This window comes from Hyperolius riggenbachi, chromosome 2, assembly GCF_040937935.1.
Source record: "Hyperolius riggenbachi isolate aHypRig1 chromosome 2, aHypRig1.pri, whole genome shotgun sequence".
Taxonomy (NCBI): Eukaryota; Metazoa; Chordata; class Amphibia; order Anura; family Hyperoliidae; genus Hyperolius; species Hyperolius riggenbachi.
Window position 1 is genome coordinate 242,648,146 of NC_090647.1, and position 26,090 is coordinate 242,674,235.

The 26,090-nt window shown below is 42.8% G+C and overlaps 1 protein-coding gene across 1 annotated transcript in view; it reads left to right on the forward strand.

Annotated features, from left to right (window-relative positions):
- Positions 1-26,090, forward strand: part of ZPLD1 (zona pellucida like domain containing 1) — a 344,870-nt gene that overhangs the window by 188,710 nt on the left and 130,070 nt on the right. Inside the window, exon 2 of the mRNA XM_068265320.1 lies at positions 22,178-22,291. Within this exon, the coding sequence (XP_068121421.1) occupies positions 22,178-22,291 (114 nt within the window). The remainder of the gene's footprint in view (positions 1-22,177; positions 22,292-26,090) is intronic.

Consider the following 26,090-nt stretch of genomic DNA (forward strand, 5'->3'; position numbering starts at 1 on the left):
GCCAGGACATAGGAGCTGCCACCCAAAAACGTCCACCCACTCAGCTCGTATGCCCTGGCAAAGCCGATTTATCCATTCACACCGATCGATATGGATGAACAAATCATTGCCAGAGTTCTTTTTTGATACAAAGTGCTTGCCAAAGCATAGGAGCTCCAACACCGCCCCTCAGCTCATATGCCTCGGCAAACGTATCTTTTTTACTGCGGAGGAGAAATATCGTCCTGCAGCGCTGCATGCACCGACTTGTGTGTAATCTGACAGACACACAATGCTTCTGTCAGGATGCACCATCAGTGCTGCAGCTGGTTGGTTGGTCGTTCGGTCGGTCGGTCGGTCCACCTGGAAGGGTAAAGGATGGAAAAAAGAGAGAAAAACACACACAAAAAAACAAGCAAGCAGCAAAACAATAACTTCATTAACATCAACTTTTATAAACTTTAATGAACATTTTTGACCCAAACATTAACATTGGGAACCAAACATTAACTTTTTTGCTTACCTGTTTTTTTTTTTGTTTTGTTTTGTTTTTCTTCTTACCTTTCTGAGGACAAACTGGGACAATGTGGCAATGTGGCGAAGTACATTATGCACTTTGTCCCAAGTGAAAGGAGAGGTTTCTGGCAGCATTGTGTATTAGGGTCTCTGGAAACCTGATGTCTGGGTTCACACTGCATATTGGCATATCCGGTGGGTCACGTGCACCGCATCGCCCCAAACAGACCTTCAGGGAATAACGCTAGAGTAGCATTCGACAGTAATCACATTCGGCCTAGTAAGTAACTGCGACTAACATGACTTCCGGGCCGACCCAAATTGCCGCAGAAGCCACACAGTAACGTAGGCATGCACTAACGTTAAGTCAAGCACTTCCGGCGTAGGGGGGGACCGCAAAGTGTGACTTTCGCTAGGCAATTTTCCCTAATGCATCACGCCAGTGTGAAATAGCACAGAGACGCTTGTGTGCTTACTGCTATGTCTGGAGTTCCCTACTCTCTAAAAGTGTATCTGCTCATGATACCTCTGGAAACACTCCCCTAGGCATAGGCCAGGCTGGTCAGGACACATGGGACAGTAAACAGAGGTGTCACGCCTTGTTCCAGCCCTGCTGCAGACACGACAACGTTTTCTTGGGGTGCGTTGATTTGGGGCACTCGGAATGGGAAAGGCGTAGTGCCTTTCATGCAGCCGGCTAACTGCATTTTGGGGTCGAGCCACGGCACCTCCTGGATACAGGAGTTCCATAACGATGTCGTCCTGGAATTTAAAAAAAATTCTGTCACTGCGGTGGGGCGGGCTGAACGCAAGTGCAGGTGAACGATCAGGCCTGATCGGCAAACACTGCGTTTTTAGTGGATCCTAGTGACCCCAATATAGATCACTTACAGATACTATATAGTACCAATGCTGATTAGCGACAGTGATGACGCTAATCAGCGACTAATTAGTGACTGTGGTGTGGTGGGCTGAGCGCTAACTAACACTAACACAGGGGCCTAGCTAACTGGCCTAACTGTTAACACTAGTGATACTAAAAACACTGTTTTTAGATCACTAGGATAGTGGCCGGGGGGGGGGGGTTATCAGGGGGCAATCGGACAGCAATGGGGGCAATCAGAAACAATCACAGACAATCAGAGGGCAATCAAGGCAATTACAACACAATTAGAGCCAATAGGAGTGATTAGAGGGCAATCACAGCCAATCAGCGCAATCAAAGCCAATCACGAGGCAATCGAAGCCAATCACGAGACAATCGAAAACCAATCACGGGACAATCGAAGCCAATCACGGGACAATCGAAGCCAATCACGGGACAATCGAAGCCAATCATGGGACAATCGAAGCCAATCACAGGACAATCGAAGCCAATCACAGGACAATCGAAGCCAATCACAGGACAATCAAAAAACCAATTGAGGGACAATCAAAAACCAATCACGGGACAATCAAAAACCAATCACGGGACAATCTAAGTCAGTCACAGGGCAATTGAGACAATTGGAGCCAATCAAAGCACAATCAAGCGTTACAGACAGGAGATTAGATGTACACAATGGCAGGGGGGTGATCTAGGGAAAGGTGGAGTGATCAGAGGGAGATCTAAGGGCAAGGGGGAGGGTGATCCGGAGCCCGCAGTGACAGGTGGTGACGGGGTGATTGATAGGTGATCAGTAGGTAATTACAGGGGAGAATATACGCAAGCAATGCACTGGCAAGTTGATCAGAGGGGGTCTCAGGGCAATCTGAGCGTGTGGGGGGGTGATTGGGTGCCCAAAAGGGGCAGATTAGGGACTGATCTGATGGGTAGCAGTGACAGGTAGTGACAGGGGGTGATTGATGGGTAATTGATGGGTGATCAGTAGGTGTTTAGAGGAGAGAACAGTTGTAAACAATGCACTTGGGAGGTGTTCTGAGGGTGGGTCTGTGGGCGATCTGAGCGTGTGGGTGGGTGATCAGATGCCTGCAAGGGGCAGGTTAGGGTCTAATCTGATGGGTGGCAGTGACAGGTGATGACAGGGGGTGATCGATGGTTGATTGACGGGTGATTGACAGGTGATTGACAGGTGATTACAGGGGAGAATAGCTGTATACAGTACACGGGGGGGGGGTCTGGGGAGGATTTGAGGGTGTGGGGGGTGATCAGGCGCCCCCAGGGGCCAGTTTAGGACCTGATCTAAAAGATAGCGTTGACAGATAGTGACAGGGGGTGATTGATAGGTGATTAGGGGGGTGATTGGGTGCAAACAGTGCTGTCAGGGGGTGGGCAGGGGGGGGGGGGGTCTGATGGGTGCTGTGGGCGATCAGTGTGCAGGGGGGGGCAGGATCAGTGTTTGTGTGGTGTCACTTACAGTGCTGCCTTCCTCTCTGGTGGTCGATCGAGCGCTGTGACCACCAGGGAGGAGGCAGCGTGTATAATACGCTTTGTTTACCTAACAAAGCGTATTATACGCTCTCTATTGGACATTTTTAAAAGTTGCAACCCGCCAGCACTGCTGATTGGCCGGCGGGTTGACGTCACATGTGGGCGTAGCCTAATGCCGGCGATCGCCCGCAATCCCCTCCCCCAGGACCCGACGCCAATCTGCGTTACGTAGTCCTGGGGCTGTCACTTTGCCACCACCAATCTACAGTGGGCGGTCGGCAAGTGGTTAAAAGAAAAAGTCAGACAGTAGAATGGCCGGGTTCTTATTAAAGATTGTTTATCATTGTTAATACAGAAGGAAGTATAAAACATCTTCCTAAAGTTCATTTAATCTGAAGCCATTGCACACTATAGCTAAAAGCCCTGTCTGTAGCAACCTTTTAAAGACGTTTTTAAGCAATGGAAACAGACATTTAAAATGTTGCATTAATGAATGATATACCTAGTAACTATTGGAATACTTTAATGCCTCATGGAGTTGGATGTTCAAGGATCAGAAGGCATTATTAACCTTGCCTTGGGGTGCTGTATTTCAAAGGTATATGACTGGGAATTCAACTGTATTGGAAGAGAAGAAGGTGTACCCCAAAATTTAAAATAGTGTATCTAAAAACAGTTTAAAAGGTAAGAAAACTTACCTCAAACCCTTACCTAACCCTTACCTAACCCCAAACATGAAACCTAGTTGAACTGAAGAATACAGTCATTTTATTTAATTTATTTTCATCAAGAAACTTTTCTTACTGAGTTGTTTATTTCAACTATGCATCATTCTTGAGGTAAGTTTTTTTTTTTTATCTTTTAAACTATTTTTTAGATATTTTATATTTTTGGGGCCTCTTTCCATTCCAATTTAAATTTCAACCCCTAGGGGGTTGCTTTTAGTTTAGGCAATTGCAGCCTTTTTTTTTTGTTTAAAAATACCCCTTTTGGACCTTGACTATACCTTTTCTGGAGAGTGACCAAACCTACTAGGATGATCAGGCCGACTGCACCCAAGCCATTTACCATGGTTGCCATTACGCAACCTAGGTTTGTGAGTACCATCTTAATTTTCCTGCAACAGTACCATTGTGTTGACTTATTACACTATCAGAGGCTCCTGGCTTCTCCTGTGTTTTTTCTTTCAATGGAGGATAGGCAGGTTTTCCAGTTTTCAGCATTAACCTGTATATCAGGGCCATGGTTACAGTACCAAAATCTTTCAGCAGTGTAGGCCCATCTGAAGACCCCTGTACACATGCTAAGTGATCCTCTGCTGAGAATCTGTCGTTGAGTGCAGCAGACCCGATCCCTCAGTCCATGATCAGCCACATTGACCAATTCAGCTGAACCTGCCTGATAGCAATGTTCTCCCCACTCATCTCTCTGTCTGCATGATGTCACTTGTGCACCACCACATTGGCTCTCTGACCCCTGCAGAGCAACAGAACGTGTCACTAGCCTGTAGGCTAGCAATGCATCGGTACAGCCTGGGCACTGCAATGTCACCAGAGCGATCAGGTCCCAATCCCCACTGGGCACCATGCCTCATATGAGTATACGAGGCTTTACAGATCATAGTCGTCATGTCTGCCATGACTTTACAGATGTAATTCAGCTCACGATTTCAGGCTTGCTACAATATAGCACTATGTAATACATCCAGATAATGTATTACATACATTATACATGTAACATGCTGAATCTCTTGGTGTCTTAGTTTTCATTCAAAATAAAATGTATTATTTAATTTTGCTGCTTGTCACCAGCCTCTCCCCAGTCATCATATGTTTAAATGCAACAACATGTCAACAAAACACGTAATGCTTGGTTATTCAAACGCTTGCTGCCTTCTGGTCTGTGTCTGATTTTGATGACAATTAGGATCAATACATCTGTTACTGTATGTGTAACAGCCTCTCCAGGGCATCTGAGAATCCTACATTGCATGTCCCACAGAGACAGTTTCACTAATGAAACCAAGTCCTGGAACAACATTCTAATAGGATGATATTGATTTGGAATCACACATGCTGGGAAGTTCAATAGAATAGAACCATCTTGTTTACTTTTGTGATGAAAACGTAAGTGGAGACTTCATTTACTCAGACAAGGCACAAAAAAATCATACTGTAACATATGCATGAAATCCCGAGTCTAATCCGATGCACGCAAAGATCTATATTTTCTAAGATGAAGACAAATCTTCAGTTTAATTTCTCTCCTACTTTTCTAATTTCATTTAGTATCCATTCTTCTTGTCCGGCACCATATTTAATTTGAAAATGTTCCAGCAGTCAATGCTGAATAATCTTTGCAGGACTTCTGAAAGAAAATCACTTCTCAATTCTCTCAGTGCTATTTAATACATTTATTTTCATTGTGGAATCATTGATATTGTTCTCTATTTTTTGCCCATTTTGAGATTTGCAGCTCAGAAATTGTACATGGAATGCCAAAAAATGTCATAATAAGATTCTCAATCTTAAATATTGCTGACTGGGGCGTGGCTTGACGCGCGATGGTGATGGCTGCCTGAACCCGGAGCTCCCGCTATTCCTCCGCTCTAGCTAGCTATATGCTCTTTCCAGCCGGCGCACGATGAGCGTCCGCTCCACCAGAAAGCAACAAAGCACTGCACCCGAACTGGGGAATACTCCTACCCTACAGGGCAAAACAGTTCCGGAGATATTTCGATCTCAGAAGAAACACACGCAGGCCACAAAGATGGCGCCGACGAGAGAAGACACGGCCTCACAGCCTTCCTCTCCTGAATCCACTGCCAGTGGGTCTAGCAGGAAAGCGGAACAACTTCGCAAAGCACCTACGCTGGCAGACATGCAAGCAATGGCGGATGACATCAAACGCACATTCCATGATGCCATAGCTGAAGTGCGCACTGATATGGCGGCTTTCCACACGAGACTCAAGGTAGTGGAGGTGGAAGGTAAGAAGAGAGACTCACGCATTGACTCACTACACCGGTCCTCCGAACAGCACGATGTAAGGTTATCCGAGCACTCCAGACACCTAGAAGACCTAGACAACCGTGGAAGACGCTGCAACATCAGAGTCAAAGGCGTTCCAGAGGCAGTTGGGGCAGACCAGATCCCACAGGCCCTAGAAGCCATCTTTAATAATCTGCTACAACGCCAGACAGACACGCAAATCACTTTTGTGCGAGCTCACAGAGCTCTTAAACCCAGAGGGAGCGACTCGGATCTCCCAAGAGATATCATATGCTGCCTAGAATCATTCCAATTAAAGGAAAATATTATGCGAGCTGCCCGTACTCAGGACGAAATCCTCTTCAACGAGACTCAAATACAACTATTTCAGGACCTTTCAGTCATAACGCTGAACAAAAGAAGGATCCTGAAACCACTCCTGAAGGCGCTAAAAGACAAAGGTTTGTCATACAGATGGCGTTTTCCATTCGCATTAACTGTGCTTCATAATGGCAGGCTGTTTGCTTTGCGCGCCCCAGCGGGCCTGTCGGATTTCTGTGACGATCTCGGATTGGGGAAAATCGAGATTCCTAACTGGGAAACTACACCTTTGTATCCCAGACTAGACGTAGCGACATCTAAAAGCTCCCGCCAAGCCTTGGGCAATTCCAATCGTGTCAGACAAAGATCCACCAGCAGCAATGAAGAGGAAATCAACAAAAGACATACTCGCAATCAACAACAGCGAGCCTCCTCGGAAGAAGACTGAGGGTGATGTATATAAAAGCCTCCTATCTCAAGGCATCCCTGAAGTTACTCACCTCCTACCTGTTTTTCTTTCCCCTTTGCACTCTGATTTCCTGGCCGTTCTTTATCGGCATGGCATTTAGGTATCACCCTGGCTTTGACTTTATTCCCAGAGATCGGTCAATACGGCCTGGCTCTGACGAAAAAGGTCGCATGCGTGACCAACCTCTCTAGAGACTCACACACAGATCCCGTCAACAGACGGTCAGAAACTCCTCAGGTGGTAAAGTCCCCAAAGAGAACTCTAATGTATATCTCCATTTACTAGATAAAATGCCACACTTATATTTTACAAGGGACCAAGTTAGACCAAATCTTTTGGGTCTGCTATATATGCAATTAGGTTAAGGTTATGTATGTGTTTTTGCTGTTCATAGAATGTTACACACGATCTGCCTTGATAGCCTTTGAGGATTGATCTCATACAATAAGAGGGGGGAGCTGAACTTTTACACTCTCCAAATATCGGGGTATTGAGTATAGCTAAGAGGCCTGACTCTTAACCTTTATCTGATTGATCACAACACTTACAATAAGAACTATCTATGCCTCGCCATGTTTACTCATGATGAACAGTCACTTTCTCAACTTAGACAATACTGGGAGGTGGCCTGCGCCCTGATTAAACATAGCGAAGCGTCTGAGGCTAGTTATATCAGAAGTTAATACCTTATACCCCTTTGTCTAGCCCTCCCCCCCCCCCCCCCTCTTCTCTTTTCTCTCCATGTATTATGCTAGACTTACACTTAAATATCTCCTACCTAAGATGTCTTCAGATTGTAAAAAACCTAATCGGTGCAGAAATATACCTGGCTTAAATGTCAACAGGATATTGATTTATTGTTTATGTTGGCTCTTGCTCTGGGGAACGGCCTCCGGCCACGTCATCTTTGAACTAACCCTATCTCCCCTCCATCTAGTCAGGATGGCCCCCCTGGTGGTCCCCCAGACCAACTTGCCACAACTTGTTTTATTTTTATTTGCTATCCGATTGTTATTTATTGGATTATCACTAAGAAAATAACATGTTGCTTTCGTCATGAGCATTAGTATATCGGCTTCGGCTGGACCCACAATTTTACGCATAACAAACGCGGAGGATGCGGTATCCCGCACCTTTGACTCATTTTCAATACACTTTATATAGCTGATTGCAAATACTCATTCGTGCCCAGCTATTACAAGTCATCGGGCGCCTTCTAAACCCCCACACAGTGTGTGTTTCTATATATACACTGAACATTTTTCCCACGATTAAAGTAGGTGCAGATTTGTGAAATCACACCTACGTAGGGAATATTTCCCAGCAATACTTAAAAAAAAAAAACTCCTTGCTCTTTCCACCTTCATAGAGACTTGCCGTATATATTATTGCTGATGACCCATACGCAGTTTTTGAATACACAACTCTGGGTATTTCTTTTATTGATATCCTTTCCCTGTTTCCTCTCCCACTTCCCTCTCCATTCCTACATACCTTCTCTTTCTTCCTCTAGACAGTTACAGATAGGTCAAAAAATGACGCAGGCCACCTCTACCTATCAGGCACAGGTGTCATGGAAATTTCTCTCACTTAACGCTAACGGTTTAAACATTCCCGCCAAAAGAACAACAGTGTTTGACTTCCTTAAAAAAGAAAAGGCCCACTTTGCATTTCTCCAAGAAACACACTTGAGAACCAATCATATACCCTCCAGATTTGATAGCTATTTTCCAACAGCGTTCCACTCCACGTCTCCGACATCTAAATCTAAGGGTGTATCTATCTTCATCCGGAGGAATATCCCCTTCTTAACAGAAGAGGTGGAGAGCGATCCGGAGGGAAGATTCTTGTTTGTCAGGGGTAAACTAAACAATAGAGTTTTTACACTAGCTACAATATATGCTCCCAACAAGCAACAGCCTTCTTTTATTGCATCAACCCTTGGCAGACTGGCCACCTTCTCTTCAGGCATTTTGGTCCTGGGAGGCGATTTTAATGTTCCCCTTCACCCCCTGACTGATTGTTCAAATGGTACCTCAGTACTATCTTACAGAGCATTGAGACACATTAAGACCAGCTTACAAAAGTTGACATTGATGGATCCATGGCGAATCTCCCACCCAACAGTGAAGGATTACACCTTCTTTTCCCCTATCCACCAAAAATACTCTCGCATTGATTACTTTTTTATACCTCAAAGGGATCTGATATATGTTCGGAGTTCTACAATTGGAACTAAGACAATATCGGATCACTCTCCCATCTCTCTGGTGATGAACTTCCCTGAAAAAGTGAACAAATCCTGGTGTTGGAGGCTAAACCCACAACTCTTGGCTGACAAGAATAGAGTAGCCAATTTAACAACTGCACTAGACAACTACTTCCAAGACCATGCTAACACAGATACCTCCACCCTTACAATCTGGGAGGCCCACAAAACAGTGGTTAGGGGACGTCTTATTCAGTTGGGAGCAAAACTTAAACGTGAAAAAGAAGAAGAACTAGCTAAACTCTCAGAAGAAGTATCCAGACTAGAAAAACTACACAAATCTTCTCTTGCCTTACAAACTCTAGAAATTCTAACTGAGCGTAGATCTAGATTAAATAGACTACTCTCTATTGATGCCAAACAGAAAATACTAGCGGGGAAAAAGATCTTTTATGAACTGGGGAATAAAAGTGGTAAATATATGGCAAAAGCCTTACGTCAGAAAATGCAACAAACACATATCCCCACGATTATTGACCCAAAACAAACTAAGTTGGCCAAATCAGAAGATATAGTTGAGGAGTTTCGAAGATTTTACAAAACTCTATACAATCTGCAGGATTCCCACCCAGAAAAAAGACCCCATCCAAATAGGCTCAATAGAATTACAGAATATCTGACCAAGCATTCCTCCCCATTGAAACTATCCCAGGAGGACCTCAAAGAGCTTGAAGCTCCCATTACCACAGATGAATTCCTGTCAGCAGTTAAAAACTTAAAATCTGGGAAAGCACCAGGCCCAGACGGCTTTAGTGCACAATACTACAAATCCTTTGCTAAAACATTGGCCCCAGCCTTTACTAAGGCATTCAACTCCATTACATCAGAAACTACTCCCTCTTCCCAATTCCTGGAGGCCCACATAACAGTAATTCCTAAGCCCGGGAAGGATGCCAAGCTCTGTTCTAATTATAGACCCATATCTCTTCTCAACCTTGACGCTAAATTATTTGCAAAGATCCTGGCAAATAGATTACTCCCACATATCCCAGACCACATTGGGTTAGACCAGTCTGGTTTCATTCCTGGCAGAGAAGCCAGAGATAATGTTATGAGGACTGTGGGGGTCATAGCTTTAGCCAAACAAATGAAGACCAAGACTTTCCTCCTATCAACTGATGCCGAAAAGGCATTTGACAGGGTGGCTTGGGACTTTTCCCATGCTGCCCTGTCAAGCCTAGGAATAGGCCCCAATTTACTTAACTGGATCAACCTGCTATATACAAATCCATCAGCAAGAGTAAAGGCCAATGGCTTGCTCTCAGATAATTTCACCATCACCAATGGCACCCGACAGGGATGCCCCCTCTCACCTTTACTGTATGTTCTTACACTTGAACCTTTCCTCAACGCAGTAAGATCCGACCCCTCAATCAAAGGAGTGCAAGTAAAGACTTCAAAACACATTGTCTCTGCTTTCGCAGATGATCTTTTATTTTACCTTCAAGACCCACTAATATCTATCCCCAACCTAATGAAACAATTCGAAGAATTTGGATCCCTATCAAACCTCAAAATAAACTTTCAAAAATCAAGAGCTTTAAACATAACATTAGATGCCAAAACTCTACGTCACTGTCAATCCCTTTTTCCCTTCTCATGGGCAAAAGATACCTTGCACTATCTGGGGATAGATATCCCCTCCAACCTTGATAATATATTTGAGACCAATTTCGTCCCCTTAGGTAAAAAGCTAAAAGCTGACCTAGCAACATGGGGCTCACAAAAAAAACTATCCTGGTTCGGCAGAATAGCTTCTGTTAAGATGACTCTGCTACCAAGATTTCTATATGTAAGTCAGTGTCTCCCAATACACGTACCACCATCTTTCATTAAAAACCTTCAGTCCGCCATTAACAAATTTATCTGGGGGACAGGACCCCCTAGAATTAAACAATCTACCCTGATTCTTCCCAAAGAACTGGGAGGTATGGGACTTCCTGATTTACACACCTATCACCTTGCTTCTCAATTAAGCAGGGTAATTGAATGGGCGAACCATACAGCACCTAAACAATGGGCCCAGGTAGAGGGAGAAAACGCTAACACTCCAACCTACAGCTTAGGATGGACAGATCACCCAAAGGAGACAAAAGAGAGATGGGGAAACCCTTTGATTGAACATACAATTAAAAGCATGCGCAAATACCTCCCCCTTAAGGGTTTGGCATCCTTCCCGGGCAGACTTACCCCTCTATCCCATAACCATTCATTCTCCCCAGCCCAAGACATCCCTTTTTTCCACAACTGGCCTAGAGGTAAATGCCCCAGAATAATAGATTTCATTAAAGACGACAAAGTAAAATCGTTAACTGAATCTAACTTAATGAGAGATGATTGTCAACTAACACAGTGGCAATACTTTCAAACGCGACACTTTGTTCAGTCGATCCTACACAAAGTTACTAAATCTAATCTTCCAACAACCTTTGAACGCTTAATACTTAATGCAGGGCCTCACAGACATCTCATATCCCAATTATACCAACTATTACTCTCAAGCCCCCTCCCCGATAAGCTTGGTTTCCAGAGGGAATGGGAGAGTGATCTGGGAACTCACCTTGATTCTGATCAATGGCGGAAAATACTATCCCTAAACCACAAAGGCTCCATGAATGCCAACACACAGGAACTTGGATACAAAATCATCTCTAGATGGTATAGAACACCTAAGCTTCTACACAAGATTTTCCCCTCAGTGACTAACCTATGCTGGAGATGCAACCAATCTGAAGGCTCGCTTATGCATATTTTCTGGTCATGCCCAAACATACAACGATATTGGTCCAAGATTCACAAATTAATTGAAAACATAACCATGGGTAGATACCCCTACACACCGGCATCACTACTTTTACACGATACCACAGAACCAACCAAATTATACAAGAAATCGCTTGCAATTCACATGATTAATTCAGCCAGGGCTTTAATCCCGGTGTATTGGAAAAAATCAGAAATACCTACTGTCAGAGACTGGATTAGAAGGTTGGAGTCTGTGGAGTCGATGGAAAGATTGATTGCCTGTGCCAAGGACAAACTGGAGTCATACAATCTCACATGGGCAGTCTGGAGTGAGTTTCAGTGTTCCGAGCAATATAAATGCCTCATGATTTAATAAATGTCTTATTCACTGATTTCTCCCCACACAAGAAACTTTACCCCAAACCTCAGACTTTAGTCATTTCCTGATAGCGACCTATAAGTGTTTGCTCAATATGTCTACTCTACTCTCATATTTTGCCCCTCATCTTTGCCCTCTCATACCTACTCACTCTAACTAACTACCTATCTAACCCACCCCTAATACCCAGAGTTAATAGTATTTTATATGGGTAATATACATCCTCATTAAGGATATATAGCCAAGATTATACTTACCTGCTTTTCTTATTAGTATGTATTTTCTAGCTTACTAAAGAAAGAGCATACCTATATACCATGGTTACTACTGTTATCTACGCTATTTCAAATTCTGATGTATGTATCTGCTCCTTCCATTTTCCTTTTTGAATCTGCGTGCTAACGCATGTAGAGACTTGTTAACTTGTATGTTTCTTATATGTTTAATAAACTTAATAGTAAAAAAAAAAAAATATTGCTGACTGTGAAAATAGAAATATTGCACAGTCATGAGCAAAGTCAACTGGAACATAGATAATTCCACTATCATTTATAAGATGAATGCCACAATATCCATGTGTTTTCTTCACATAATCCCTTGTCCCTGTTGGCATTACATTATTCTCTCAGGAAAAGACATCTCTTTTTTTTGCATGCTTTTAAAAATTTTCCCTCTAATTCACTTATTTTACACAGTAAAGAGCCAAACTGCCTTCATAAAGAGGAACTCCAGCCTAAACAAACATACTGTCATTAGGTTACATTAGTTATGTTAATTAAAATAGATAGGTAATATAATCTCTTACCCACCCTGTTTTAAAAGAACAGGCAAATGTTTGATTTCATGATGGCAGCCATCTTTTTGGTTGAAAGGAGGTGACAGGGAGCATGAGACACAGTTCCAACTGTCCTGTGTCCTGAGCACCTCTCCCAGTTGCTAGGCAATGTAAACAACAACAAAGAAAATCCCATCATGCTCTGCACAGCATCAGGGAAAAAAGCCAGGGCTTTTTTTCTTTGATGGGTGGAGCTTAGCTAAAAATGCAGCTAAAAATGATGCTTTGGTAAGAAAAACAAAGTTCTGATGCTGTGAAACTGTTAAAGAAACACCAAACCTTTTCAGTTCTGCTGAGTGGATTTTTAGTCCGGAGGTTCACTTTAAGCTAAGTACAGCCATTAACCAGTTCACCCCCAAGGGTTTTTTCCTAACGGACCAGAGCAATTTTCACCTGTCAGTGCTCCTCCCTTTTATTCCCTAATAACTTTATTACAACTTATCACAAGAAAATGATCTATACCTTGTTTTTTTCGCCACCAATTAGGCTTTCTGTGGGGAGTACATTTTGCTAAGAATTTTTTTTATTCTAAATGCGTTTTAATGGGAAAAATACAAAAATAATGGAAAAAAATCATTATTTCTCAGTTTTCAGCCATTATAGTTTTAAAATTAAACATTCTCCTGTGGATAAAACCAACACATTTTATTTGCCCAGTTGTCCCGATTATTAAACCTTTTAAATTATGTCCCTATCACAATGTATGGCGACAATAATTTATTTTGAAATATAGGTGTTATTTTTCAGTTTTTTTTGTTCTGGCCATAATTACAAGCCCCTATGTAGTAAAGTAAAAGTCATTTTCACTTATAAAATATAGATTAAAAAAGCTGAGTCCCTAAGGCAACTATTTATTTATTTTAAGCTGCATTTTTTTTTAACAAGTGTTTTTTTTTTGGGGGGGGGGGGGGGAGTTGGTAGTGTAATTTATTAATTTTGGCATTTAACAGCTTGTAACAAAAGAGAAACAACTCCACATTTCTGCTGATACCACTCAATGGGCTTTGGTCATTTTTTTTTTAACATAATCAAATTTTATTGAAGAAGTAGAAAAGTTGTACATACAGGGTATAAGATGCATTTGAGTTTTTGTCCTTACATATGTATGGCTTATAACAAGATTGGCATATACACATGGCATGTTAGTTCACTTAACCTTTTCTCAGTTTCTGATATTTATATAGATAACTGGGATCTACCGTCTTCTGTAGGATTACAGTTCAGCTGAATAATGTTGTGGTCATATCTTTTCCTTATGAACATCATGATCCCTAAAACTATTGTGGTTTCCTTATAGGTTGTGAGCGAACCTGTGGCTCTGATAAAGTGTAATAGACAACTGATAGGTATTAATTCTTCAATAAAATATGTCAAACAACTATATTAACATAACTACTCTAACTATAACTATGTCGAAGTCATTTGTTATTTAAACCTGCTCCATTAACCACTTGCCGACCGCACGCTTATACCGTGCGTCGGCAAAGTGGCAGCTGCAGGACCAGCGACGCAGTACTGCGTCGCCAGCTGCAGCTTAATTAATCAACGGGACGGATAGCGTCCTGTGCAGCCCAGATCTCCGGGGGGAGCAGGTAGGAGAGGGAGGGGGGAGAATGTCGCCGCGGGGGGGGCTTTGAGGTGCCCCCCCCGCAACATGCCAGACAGGAGGAGCGATCAGACCCCCCCTGCACATCATCCCCCTAGTGGGGAAAAAAGGGGGGCGATCTGATCGCTCTGTGTGGCCGCGGATCTGTGCTGGGGGCTGCAGAGCCCACCCAGCACAGATCCAAACAAACAGCGCTGGTCCTTTAGGGGGGGTAAAGGGTGGGTCCTCAAGTGGTTAATTGAGCTTACATGGGGAGAAGAGATTGTGTCCTATCAGAGGTGATATCCCTATATTCTTGTGACTCTTTGAAGTCGAGCCAAAGTGCCCATGTTGTATAATGTTTGTCAAATTGGCCTTTGCTTGTCATAACCGTGTCTTCTATTTCTTGGATCTCATTTACCTCTCTAACCCAATCTCTAATTGAAGGGCTTTTTTCTGACTTCCACTTTCGTGGGATGAGAGATTTGGCTGCATTAAGTAAGCGAGGTAATATTGATCTTTTATAACCACTTTTTGAGTTCAGGTGTAGTAATGTGTACCAAGGATTCTCTTCTATTTTTTGCATTGTGACCCGCCTACATATATTTAGAACTCTGTTCCAAAAGTTTTTTATTTTTGGGCATGTCCAGAATATATGTAGTAATGTTCCTCTTTCTCCACATCCTCTCCAACATTTATCATCAGTAGATTTATAAATCTGTGCTAATCTGTCTGGCGTCTTATACCACCTGGTTAGAATTTTAAAATTACATTCCTGTATTCTGGTGCTAATTGAGGATGCGTGTGTGTTATTAATGATAGTGGCTTTCTGTGAGTCTTCCAATAACTCTCCTATTTCCCTCTCCCATGCCCTTAGGTATAGTAGAGGGGAGATGTCTTCCTGGTTTCTTAAAAACTTGTATAGGGCAGAGACTGCATGTTCTATTTTTGCTTTTTTAATGAAGAGCGCCACCCAAGGCTCTGCCTGTAAATTGTCATTACAATTGAGTTTGAGTGATTGGCCCCATGTTTTAATTTGTCTCAACCTCCAAAAATCCATGGGGAAACTGCCATGGATTGCTCGGAGTTCTTGAATTGTTAGAAGCTTGTTACCTTGCCATAATTGGCCTAAAACTGTTAGGCCTTCCCCTTTCCAAGTTCCAAAGAAGCCTCTTTCTAAACCTGGTAGAAATAAAGGGTATCCCTCTAGCGGAGACATGAGGGATATAGGTGAGTACCAGTTGGCTTTCTTATTGGCTGCGTCTATCGTTTTAAGAGAATGTGTGACCCATGTGGGACATAGGTCAGAGAGCCCCCTCTTAACACTTGGTACCCATTGGGCTTTAGTTAAGTCTCTACCAGCCAGTGTTTTCTCTAGGAGTACCCAGCCTTTTGTTTTAAGCTCGTATGTCCAGTCTAGTAATCTATTAAGGGCGATCGCTTTGTAGTAGGTCTTCGCGTCTGGGAGGCCTAAACCTCCTGTTTGTTTACTTCTTATTAGTACTGAATAGGCTAATCTAGGTGGGCGTTTCCTCCACACGAATTGGATGAATAGGGTCTTTAATTTATTGAAAAATTGTTTTGGAAGTGGGATCGGGATCGTATTTAGCAGGAAGAGAATCCTTGGCATCACGTTCATTTTTAAAATATTTATGCGGCCGAACCACGTGAATTGGTCCCTGTCCCATCTTTGTAGGTCTTTGCCTAATGTTTCCAGCATGGGTTGGAAGTTAAGGCCATACAAATCTTTTAATTCTTTAGGTAGCATGATGCCTAAGTATTTTAGTGCTTTCTCTCTGTATGGGAAAGGGAAGTTTTGTTGTATTTGTAGGATTTTGTCCTGTGGGAGATTGATTGTGGTAAACTCTGATTTAGCTAGGTTGATTTTGAAGTTTGATAACAGGCTATATGACTGGAATTCTTGAATCAAATTTGGCAGAGAGATATGTGGTTCCGAAATATAAAAGAGAACATCATCTGCGAAAGCTGACAGTTTGTATTCCCTTTCTCCAACCCATGCACCTTTTATATCTTGGTTGCTCCTAATGCTACGTAGCAGTGGTTCCAGTGACAGGATGAATAAGAGAGGCGATAAAGGGCAACCCTGCCTGGTGCCATTGCCTATTGTGAATGGGTTAGATAAAATGCCATTGACCCTTACCTTGGCACTGGGGGAGGAGTAGAGAGACAAGATCCACTTTACCATGTTATTTTTCAGACCAATGTGCTGGATGATCCCTCTGAGTAATGACCAGCTCACCCTATCGAATGCTTTCTCAGCGTCTGTAGATAATAGCATCAAGGGTGAGCTGGTCTTGTGGGCCCAATGTATAAGGTTGAGAGCCTTACTCGTGTTGTCTCTTGCCTCTCTACCCCTCACAAAGCCAGTCTGGTCCACGTTAATTAAATTTGGGATATGATCTCTCAATCTGTTCGCGATAGCTTTGGAAAATAATTTGACGTCTAAATTTATGAGAGAGATTGGGCGATAGCTTTGGCACCAGGCAGGATCTTTGCCTTCCTTTGGAAGGACCGTAATATGGGCCTCTAGACTTTGGGTAGGGAAGGCGTCTCCTGTCGCTAGGTTATTTAAGAACCTTGTAAGGGGGCCAAGTAAGAGATATGAGAATGTTTTATAATATTTTTTCGTTAGCCCATCCGGGCCAGGGCTTTTGCCATTCTGAGTAGAATTTAGAACTTCTCCGATTTCTTCTATTGAAATTGGGCGGTCTAACATAGAGCATATTTCCTCAGACAGGCACGGCATATGTACCTTTTGCATATATTGTTTTATTTTACATTGGAGAGAATCTGAGTCTGACTGAGAAGATTGCTCCTTGATATTGTATAATTTAGAGTAATAGGTTCTAAAAATGTCAGCTATTTTTTGTGAGTGCATTTCCAGTTGTCCTTTCCCATCTCTTACTTGGTGTACAAAAGTTCTCTCTCTTTTTTTTGCTATTGCCCTTGCTAGCTGTTTCCCACTTGTGTTCCCATATTCAAATGCCCTAGCGATCCAGAGCCGTTGTTGTCTTTTAATCTTATCGTCCATTGCTGAAAGAAGTTTGGTTTTAGCTTCTGCTACAAGTTTGGCTCTGTCTCCTGAGCTCTGTTTTTTGTGTTCTAATTCTAGTGTTTCTAAATTATCTAGTAGGTGTTTTATCCAAGCTATTTCTTCCTTCTTTTTCCGGGCCCCTATTGCTATCAATTCTCCTCTAATCACTGCCTTATGGCTCTCCCATACAATCCCATCTTGTATGCCCTCTGTTTAGTTCTCCTTAAAAAAATGCTTTAGTGTATTAGCTATTTTTTGGGATACCTCCACATCCTCTAATAAAGATTCATTCAGTCGCCAATGTCTCTGGGAACCTGAGATGTTTCCCAGATCTATTGATATCCAAACCGCAGAATGATCTGAAATAGTTAAGGGTTCAATTTTTGCTAATTTGAGGGCGCCTAGGTAATATTGGTCAATGTAGATTCTATCGATCCTGGTATATAGTTTGTGTACCTGAGAATAATAAGAGTAATTTTTGTCTAGGCGGAATAGGTATCGCCAGCCATCTATGAGATGGGCAGAGCGTAATAATTGAGAGTATTTTTTAATTAAAGACCCCTGCGTCGTTGTTTTCCCAGTGGAGGGGTCCATGGCTGGGTTAGTAACCAGGTTGTGATCTCCGCCCATAACCAAGCAACCTTCCTTAAAAGTGGATAGCTTGTTAAGCACCTTGGAAAGGAAGCCTGCTTGCTTAATATTTGGGGAGTAAATATTGACAAAGGTGTATTTTTTCCCCTCGTGTTCCCCTTTTAGCATTACGTATCTTCCCATATCATCAATAAGGGTATCTGTAATTTTGATTGGGCAATCTTTGCTAAGTGCGATGGCCACACCCCTTGCTCTTCGGATCGGAGAGGAGCCCAGAAACCATCTATCATATTGGTTCAGGGGGAGGCGTGATGGATAGTCTTTTTTGAAATATGTTTCCTGCAACATAACCACATGGGGGCGTATTCGTTTCAATTCCAGCCATAATTTGCTCCTCTTTGTTGGGGACCCTAGGCCTCTGACATTATAGGACAATATCTTCAGTTTACCTCCTGACATCTGGAGCATGTGCAGGTCTATCACTTACATGACTTTGATTTACGAACAAACATTTTATAACAGTATAACGAATAACAAACCTATGAATACCAGTGAGCTCGTAGCTCAACATTTCCCGTATGTCTACGGGAACCCTATAGGGGTATATGGGCTGCATGGTAGTTAGCCGGTTCTCGACCTCAAGAGCATGTTGACACACTGGGTTAAATTTGACTAGGGAAGGCTGAGAGTTCCCAAATAGGGGTAGTTAAAGGATCAAAGTTCGTCTCTTTGGGAGAAGAGTGTCTCTGACTCTTTTTTTTTGGGTAGCGAGGAAAGATTACCTGATGCTCGCAGAGAGTGCCTGGTGTCATATGTAACAGGTCACTACTCTACCAGCGAAGTCAGGAATTGTGGGGCATTCTAATATGCTTTAACGTGGGGTTTGTGCTGGGGTGCCTTTTCTCTTCTGAGCGGAAGGTCTCTCTTTGGGGAAGAGGAGGTAGTTTTGAGATTTCGTGTCAGTCCTCAAAGTCTGTGTCTGATAAATCCAGCTTTTTAATAAACTCGTATAAATCATCTTTTGTGCGCAGTGTAGCTGATCTCCCTTCCACATGTGCGATTAATGCAAATGGGTGACCCCACTTGTATGAGCCTCCAGCCTTTTTAATCTCTTCCAAGAGGGGTTTAACGGCCTTTCGTTGTAGAAGCGTGCGTTTTGATAGATCAGGAAATAAGGTAATCTTAGCTCCGTCAAAGTCCAGCTCATCTCTATCTCTCATCTTCTTGAATATATTTTCTACGTCGGTAAAGCGCAGAAGTTTGCATATGATGTCTCTCGGTTTTTGAGGGTCTGCGTTCTTAGGAAGGAGTGCTCTGTGTACCCTCTCTATGTCGATAGGGCTTTGTGCAGGTTTCTCTAAGATTACATTGAAAATGTCTGTGACCGTTGGGCGCAGTTCTTCTTGTCCTGTAGCCTCGGGGAGGCCCCTAATTCTTATATTATTTCTCCTTGCTCTGTTTTCGTAATCGTCTAGTTGTGTCTTCAGTGTTTCTAGGTCTACATCTTGGGCCTTAGTGTGATCGCGTATTGCCGCCATTGCTGTCAGGGAGGTTTCTTCCCTATCCTCTAAGGAGGCTACTCTCTGGCCCATGCTGACCATGTCCTTGTGCAAGTCGTCAAACTCACGGCGAAATGACTTCTCTAGCCGTGAGGCAAAAGAATCTAAATCTTTTAGAGTTGGTAGGCCAAATATGTAGTCCCTTAGCTCGGCGTCCATATAGGGGCCTTTGGAGTGGTGCGGGGAAGCTGACTGGCGTGCTGCTAATTTGCCGCTGCGTGTACAGTCACCCACCTCAGATCGTAGATCGGATCCCTCATCTTCAGAGTCTGTGTGATACAGCTGTTTTCTGCTGTTCTGTCCTCTTGTTCGCACTTGAGAGAGCCGGGGAGCTTCTATCTCCGGGGATTCTTCCTCCCGCCCAGAACGCTGTGTGTCTCTGTCCTGCGCCATCTTGGACAGCATGGCGCGGTCCGGCCTCCTGTCTTGAAAATACCGGCGTATTTGGTGAGTGTCTGACGCTTTTTTGTCTCCTCTTTTGCCTCCTCTACCCTTCTTGGTTGTCATGTCCCTCAGTAAAGGGTCTTATTTTCCCCTGGTTCGCTTCTGAAGCGGTGCTGTGGTGTGTCTATCGGAGGAGCTCTTTCAGCCGCGTCCTCTCACCACCATGGCTAGCCACGCCCCCAGAATTTCTATTTAACCATCGGGCTTTGGTAATTTACCGCATTTCAAAGACGCCTGTGAAAATCTTTATGACTTAGCACACAAAAGTCTAAAATACCGAATGCTGTATTTTAACGACCAGGATATTTTATCGCACAGCCTTTTATGAATCAAGGCCATTATGTCCCTTGGTTTGGGTTCATGCTTTTATAACTGTAATAGATAGGAGATTATTGATCATTCTCCCACATGACACTACTTGTATTGTATTCAATAACTGTTCAGCAAAAATATTGTTGGGAATGGATCAGTCAACTGTCCCTACTAGCTTTGTATCACTGGGAAAAGTACAGAGCTACCCAGTTGTCCATTACCTGGCTACTCAGTAGAGATTTTCAGTCATGGCTATTCAAAATTTTGATAGATAAACTATCCAAAACTGTTTAGACAAGACACAGAACATTTATATCATGCTTTTCCCCTGATGGACTCAAAGCTCCAGAGCTGCAGCCAGGGCAACCAGGATATTTAGGAAACCTTGCCCACAGACTCCTTACTGCTTTATGTACTTGCTTGAGCTGATATTTGAACCCTTGTCAAAGGGCTCCAATCCCACTTCAAAGACAAGAGACTTACTTACCAGTACGCTATCCAGCTGATTAGATGATTAGATTTTGCTGTTTTTGTATATTGTATTTCTACATTGAAGCTTAACTGACCAGAATCAAAGATACCTAATGCCTAGTACATGCCATACAATTTTCTGTAAGATTGTCTGTAAGATTTACCTGCCAGATAGATAATTTCCAACATGTTGGAAATTATCTATCTAATCATCTATCTGTCTAGCAATTAAGCATTGTTCTACTCAGCAGGAGATAACCAGAAGACAATGCACCAGAGATAATGACCAGTCTCTAATAACAGTACTTTATAGAAAATAATCTAATTACAGAAAATCTAACAGAAAATTGTATGGTGTGTACTAGGCATAAGATTAGCACAAAAGTATAGTCAGCCTAGATCTACATATCCTTGTGTGTTGTCCATTCCTCTCTTCCTTCCCCACGGTACTTGTAATCACTGCCTAAAGTCAAATTTCCTCATATTCCCTGCCCCATTCACTCCCTTAAGGGAAATAATGGGGGGGGGGGGGGGTGTTGCGACAGTTATAGGCAGGAACATTGCAGCAAGCCTGCCTCTTCCCGTATGGACTTTAGCCAAAAGTACAGGGAGTGATTATGGGGAACAAGGAGAGGAACAAACAAAGCACAGAAGTATGTGTACCCAGCATGAATAGAACTTTGTGCTTACCTTAAGTAGCTTTGGCTCAGGTTAACCGTTAGCTTTACTTTAAACACAATACAAGTTATGTACTGTATATGTAAGAGTACATCAGAGCTGAAGTGTAAGTGGTCACAATGTTATGTCACTGAGACATATGGCCCAACATTTTAAGTAAACCTGAGATAATGGATCTGAAAAAATTATATATATCTGGGGCTTTCTTCTGCCCCCTCAGTGGGCCAGTTGTAGAGGCTGCAGGCAGTGGAGGATGGCAGCGAAGGAGCGATCAAGGCAGAGGAGGCTGGAGGAAGCCCCAGGTATGTATGTTTTATATCTCCTCCGTCTCAGGTACACTTTAGGTGTAAGGGTATTTATCAAATGTATTAGTAAAAATATTCTGTCTTTAATACCGCTATGTCTAGAACTGAAATGCATTTTATCAACTACATCACATATAAAATGTTCCTGGCAAAGTATCACCCTGGTAATTGCATTACAAAGTAGTAGTGTTTTAAATACAGATTAGTGGAGGAGCAGCCTATTTCTATTGTAATAAATTAACGTAACCAACCATTAAATAATGTTGTGGTCTGCTCATTTTTGTGTTGATTATATTTTGATAGGCTTGGCCATGGAATCGATATGGTTGTTACTGCTGTTGTCAGTTTACATGTTGTCAGTGGGTGCACAGTTTAATGGATACAATTGTGATGCCAATCAACACAGCAGATTTCCAGGTAAGAGATGCTTGATGAACGGAAAATGTCAGTTTAAAACCAGAAGTATTGTTATGCTGAATATATTTAATCCACATCGCTTGCCAGTGAAAACAGAGTTCTAAACAGTATAAAGGTGGGGAATTACTTTTTCATTATTGCTGATAAAGGGGAACTAATACGGTATGATAATTTTTGCCAGTTGAACTGTTTTCTGATTGAAATGCTCTGTATGTGTCCCAAATAATCAGCAATTCAAGCTAACTACAGATCCATTGTACATTTATTTGTAAATTACTGGGGAATTACTGAACTCTGTATATGGTTATAGGATTTTAGTCAGTTTTTACTGCTTATATGTAGCCTCAAAGTGAATACATCTGTCTAAGGCTCCCTGCACACTGCAATCTGAGCTGGCGTTCTCTTTTATTATCACTTTGTTTCTATGTATTGCACACATGCATGCTCGTGACTCCACCCACGCTGGCAAATTGTGGTGGGTAGAGTTTTTAAATCAAAAAATGACTTTTGTATAGTGATGAGCGCAAATTTCGCATAATCATAATTTAACATCGTAATTTGCAATTACGAATCGATGCAAAATCTTAATGCTAAATTTCAGGTAAAATCCTAATGTTTGTAAACAAAATTAGCAGATTACGATCATCACTACTTATGTAATACTGATATGTTACAGCAGTTTTTAATGAAAGTGTTATTACCCTCTATAGGGTAATTGTCACTGTTCATGCATGGTAGGCTAAGGGATAATTTGTGAAGCAGGAAATGTGGGCAGTGGAGAGTCGCAAAGTGTGGGTGCCCCCATATGAACCAATACAAACATTATTTACAGCAGGAAATGCATGAGCCTGCTATAAATGATATTTGTATGGGCACCTATGGTGTCAACCAATATTTACCATTTATGGAGGCGCCTGATATGTACAGCTATTGTGGCGCCCAATATTTACTGTTTTTGTGGTGGTGGTGGGGGGTTAAGATTAGACATGGTGGGTTAAGGTTAGGCATTGGTGGGGGGTGGTTAAGGTTAGTGAGAAGGCATTGGTGGGCGGTGGTTAGGGTTAGGAGTAAGGCATCGGCGGGGGTGGTTAGGGTTGGGGTAAGGCATCAGTGGGGGTGAATAGAGTTAGGGGTAAAGGCATCGGCAGGGGGTGGGTAGGGTTAAGGCAATGGCCTGGGTTGGTTAGGGTTAGGCATCAGCAGTAGTGGCTAGGTTAGGCATAGGTGGAGGGAGGGTTCTGTGTATGACTAAGGTTAAGTATAGCTGTAGTAAATTATCAGTATCATTAACTAATATTTTTCTATTGTAATTTGCTCTTTATAACATTTTAGTAAAATATCAGTAACATGTACTAATATTCTACTAGCCGATATTTCAGGCATCCAAATTTCCTGGTGCCCTTTTTGCATGCATGCATATTTTGGCTCAGTTTTTCCCTCCCAAACATTGTAGGGAATCCCTTATGCAGAATGCAGACTGCATGACTGGGAGAAAGAGGACAGATCAGCCCTCATGGGGCATACATTTAAAACATGCAGTAATTTGAGCACCAGAGAAAGCCACTAGTGGAATGACGATAAAATTACTGATTTCCCTTTACTAAACCTTCCTGGCGGTATGGACGAGCTCAGCTCGTCCATTGCCGCCGAGGCTGATATCTCCGGCCCTGCTGGGCCGATTTACACTAAGTAAAGTGTGCCACACGCAGCTAGCACTTTGCTAGCTGCGTGTGGTCTTCGATCACCACCGTCGGCTGACGTCCATGATGTCATCTCAATCGTCGCCATGGTGACGGGGTAAGCCTAACAAGGAATCCCGCTCTCCGCGGGATTTCTTGTTACTTGTGATCGCCGAAAGCGATCAGAAGGGCGCACCATGTGCACCGTCTAGTGGGCTTTTATGCTGCCAACTTTCAGTTGGCAGTATAAAAAAAAATACATTTCGTGAACAAAACCCTGCCGCTGCCACCCTGGCAATTGAAATAGAACGCCAGGGTGGTTAATTCTGAAAAAATATTGCTAATCTTGAACGATATTTGCTATGGTGTAACCTAACCTTACTGTCATACAGCTCTCCCTCTTGATGCCTTCCCTTTTCTGACCCTCACTGATGCCTAACCCTAAGGACCACCCCACCAATGCTTAGCCCAAACACACCCAACCCCCTGGAGATGCCTAACCCTAAGACCCTCCCATTGATGGCTAACCCTAAGGACCACCATACCAATGCTTTTGTGTCAGGACATTGCTTCACTATCAGTCTGCAGACAGACTGCACACACGCCGAACTGTCGCTGGAACGCCCACCCAGCGGGAGGTGACGACGGACCCATCGTTGCCTGCAGTCCGGCGTGTGTACGGACCTTATCCGTATAGGAGTGTGTGAGATAATTGTGCTATACAGTATATGGCTTGTCCAGATTGCCCACATGCCTGATCTTCTTCAAACTGTGCTGCTTATGCTTATGCTGCTGATTATTAACCTGTTCTCTTTGCTTGGAGGATCCAGCTTGCTACTACTGTATGTGGCCACTTTGCTACATCTAGCTGAAACTGACTGCCTTATGCTAAGATAGCCTTTAACATCAGTGGGCACTTTCCCTATGCTGGCTTGTATGCACGTGTGTATGAATGAGATGCAGGAAGACTTGGTGGGATCAGAGTGGCTACTGTGTTGATATATAGCTGCAGTAGCATATATTTCATTCCAACATTGCTTGTGGGCCAATGCTTTTTGTTTTATGTTTATTAAATCTGCACTTTTTTGTATTTCCTATTTATCTTTAATCTTGATTATGTCATTTTGCGATAATTTACCAACTAAATATTAATAAAGCTATAAATTTCAGCGTGTTAGACCAAATCTCTAAATTTTTCCTCCATTACAGGCAATTGATGGAGCAGAGGGTTGGTACACACAAACAGGCACCCAGTATAACACGTTAGAATGCTTTACTGAAGAAAAAGTGAAGAGATAGACCATACACAACCATCAGGGAATGCAGCTGACTTAGAACAGAATGAATACAGTAAATCACAATACCATAGAGATCATTGCAGCACTTTACATACATAGTGACATCTTGTGGTTTCTTTACTATACTACAGTTTAAGTAATCCTGTTGATACTTGCAACAGTAATTTGGGTGTCAGAGGTTCCTGATAAAATAACAGATGCTGAGGCAAGGCAACCTGCTATACAAGCTGCTGCTACAAATGGCATGCCCAAAGCACTGTCATAGCCACTAATTGTGACCATTAACATACTGTAGGTGCCTGTAACGATTAGTGTCAGCAGGACTACAGATCTCTGATTATGTGGTGATCTGCAGTATCACCAATAATACAGATACTATATCGGATTATATATGGTGATCTGCAGAATCACCAATAATACAGATATAGTAAGCAAACAGCGTGTAAGACGTGACAAAGTCACTAGCTTTATTGCACAAATTGTGGTGATTGGTGCAAACAGTAAGTTTCTGATAGAATCTCAGCGGTAACCTCACCAGTGGCGATAGAGGTTACAGATAAAACCACAGCGGTAATCTCACCAGTGGTGAGGGCCCACTGGTGAGAGAGAGTAGTCAGACAGATCAGGTAGGCAACAGACGGGCAGATAAGGTACAGTAACGTAAGACAAATCGTAGTCAATAAACAGGCCAAGATCGGCAACAGATCAGAAGAGCAGAGGCACAGAATCAGGAGGCAAAGTCAGAGTCGAGGTCGGGCAGGGGTCGGCAACAATCAGACAGGCAAAGTACAGAATCGATGTGCAGAGAGCAGAATTAAGAAT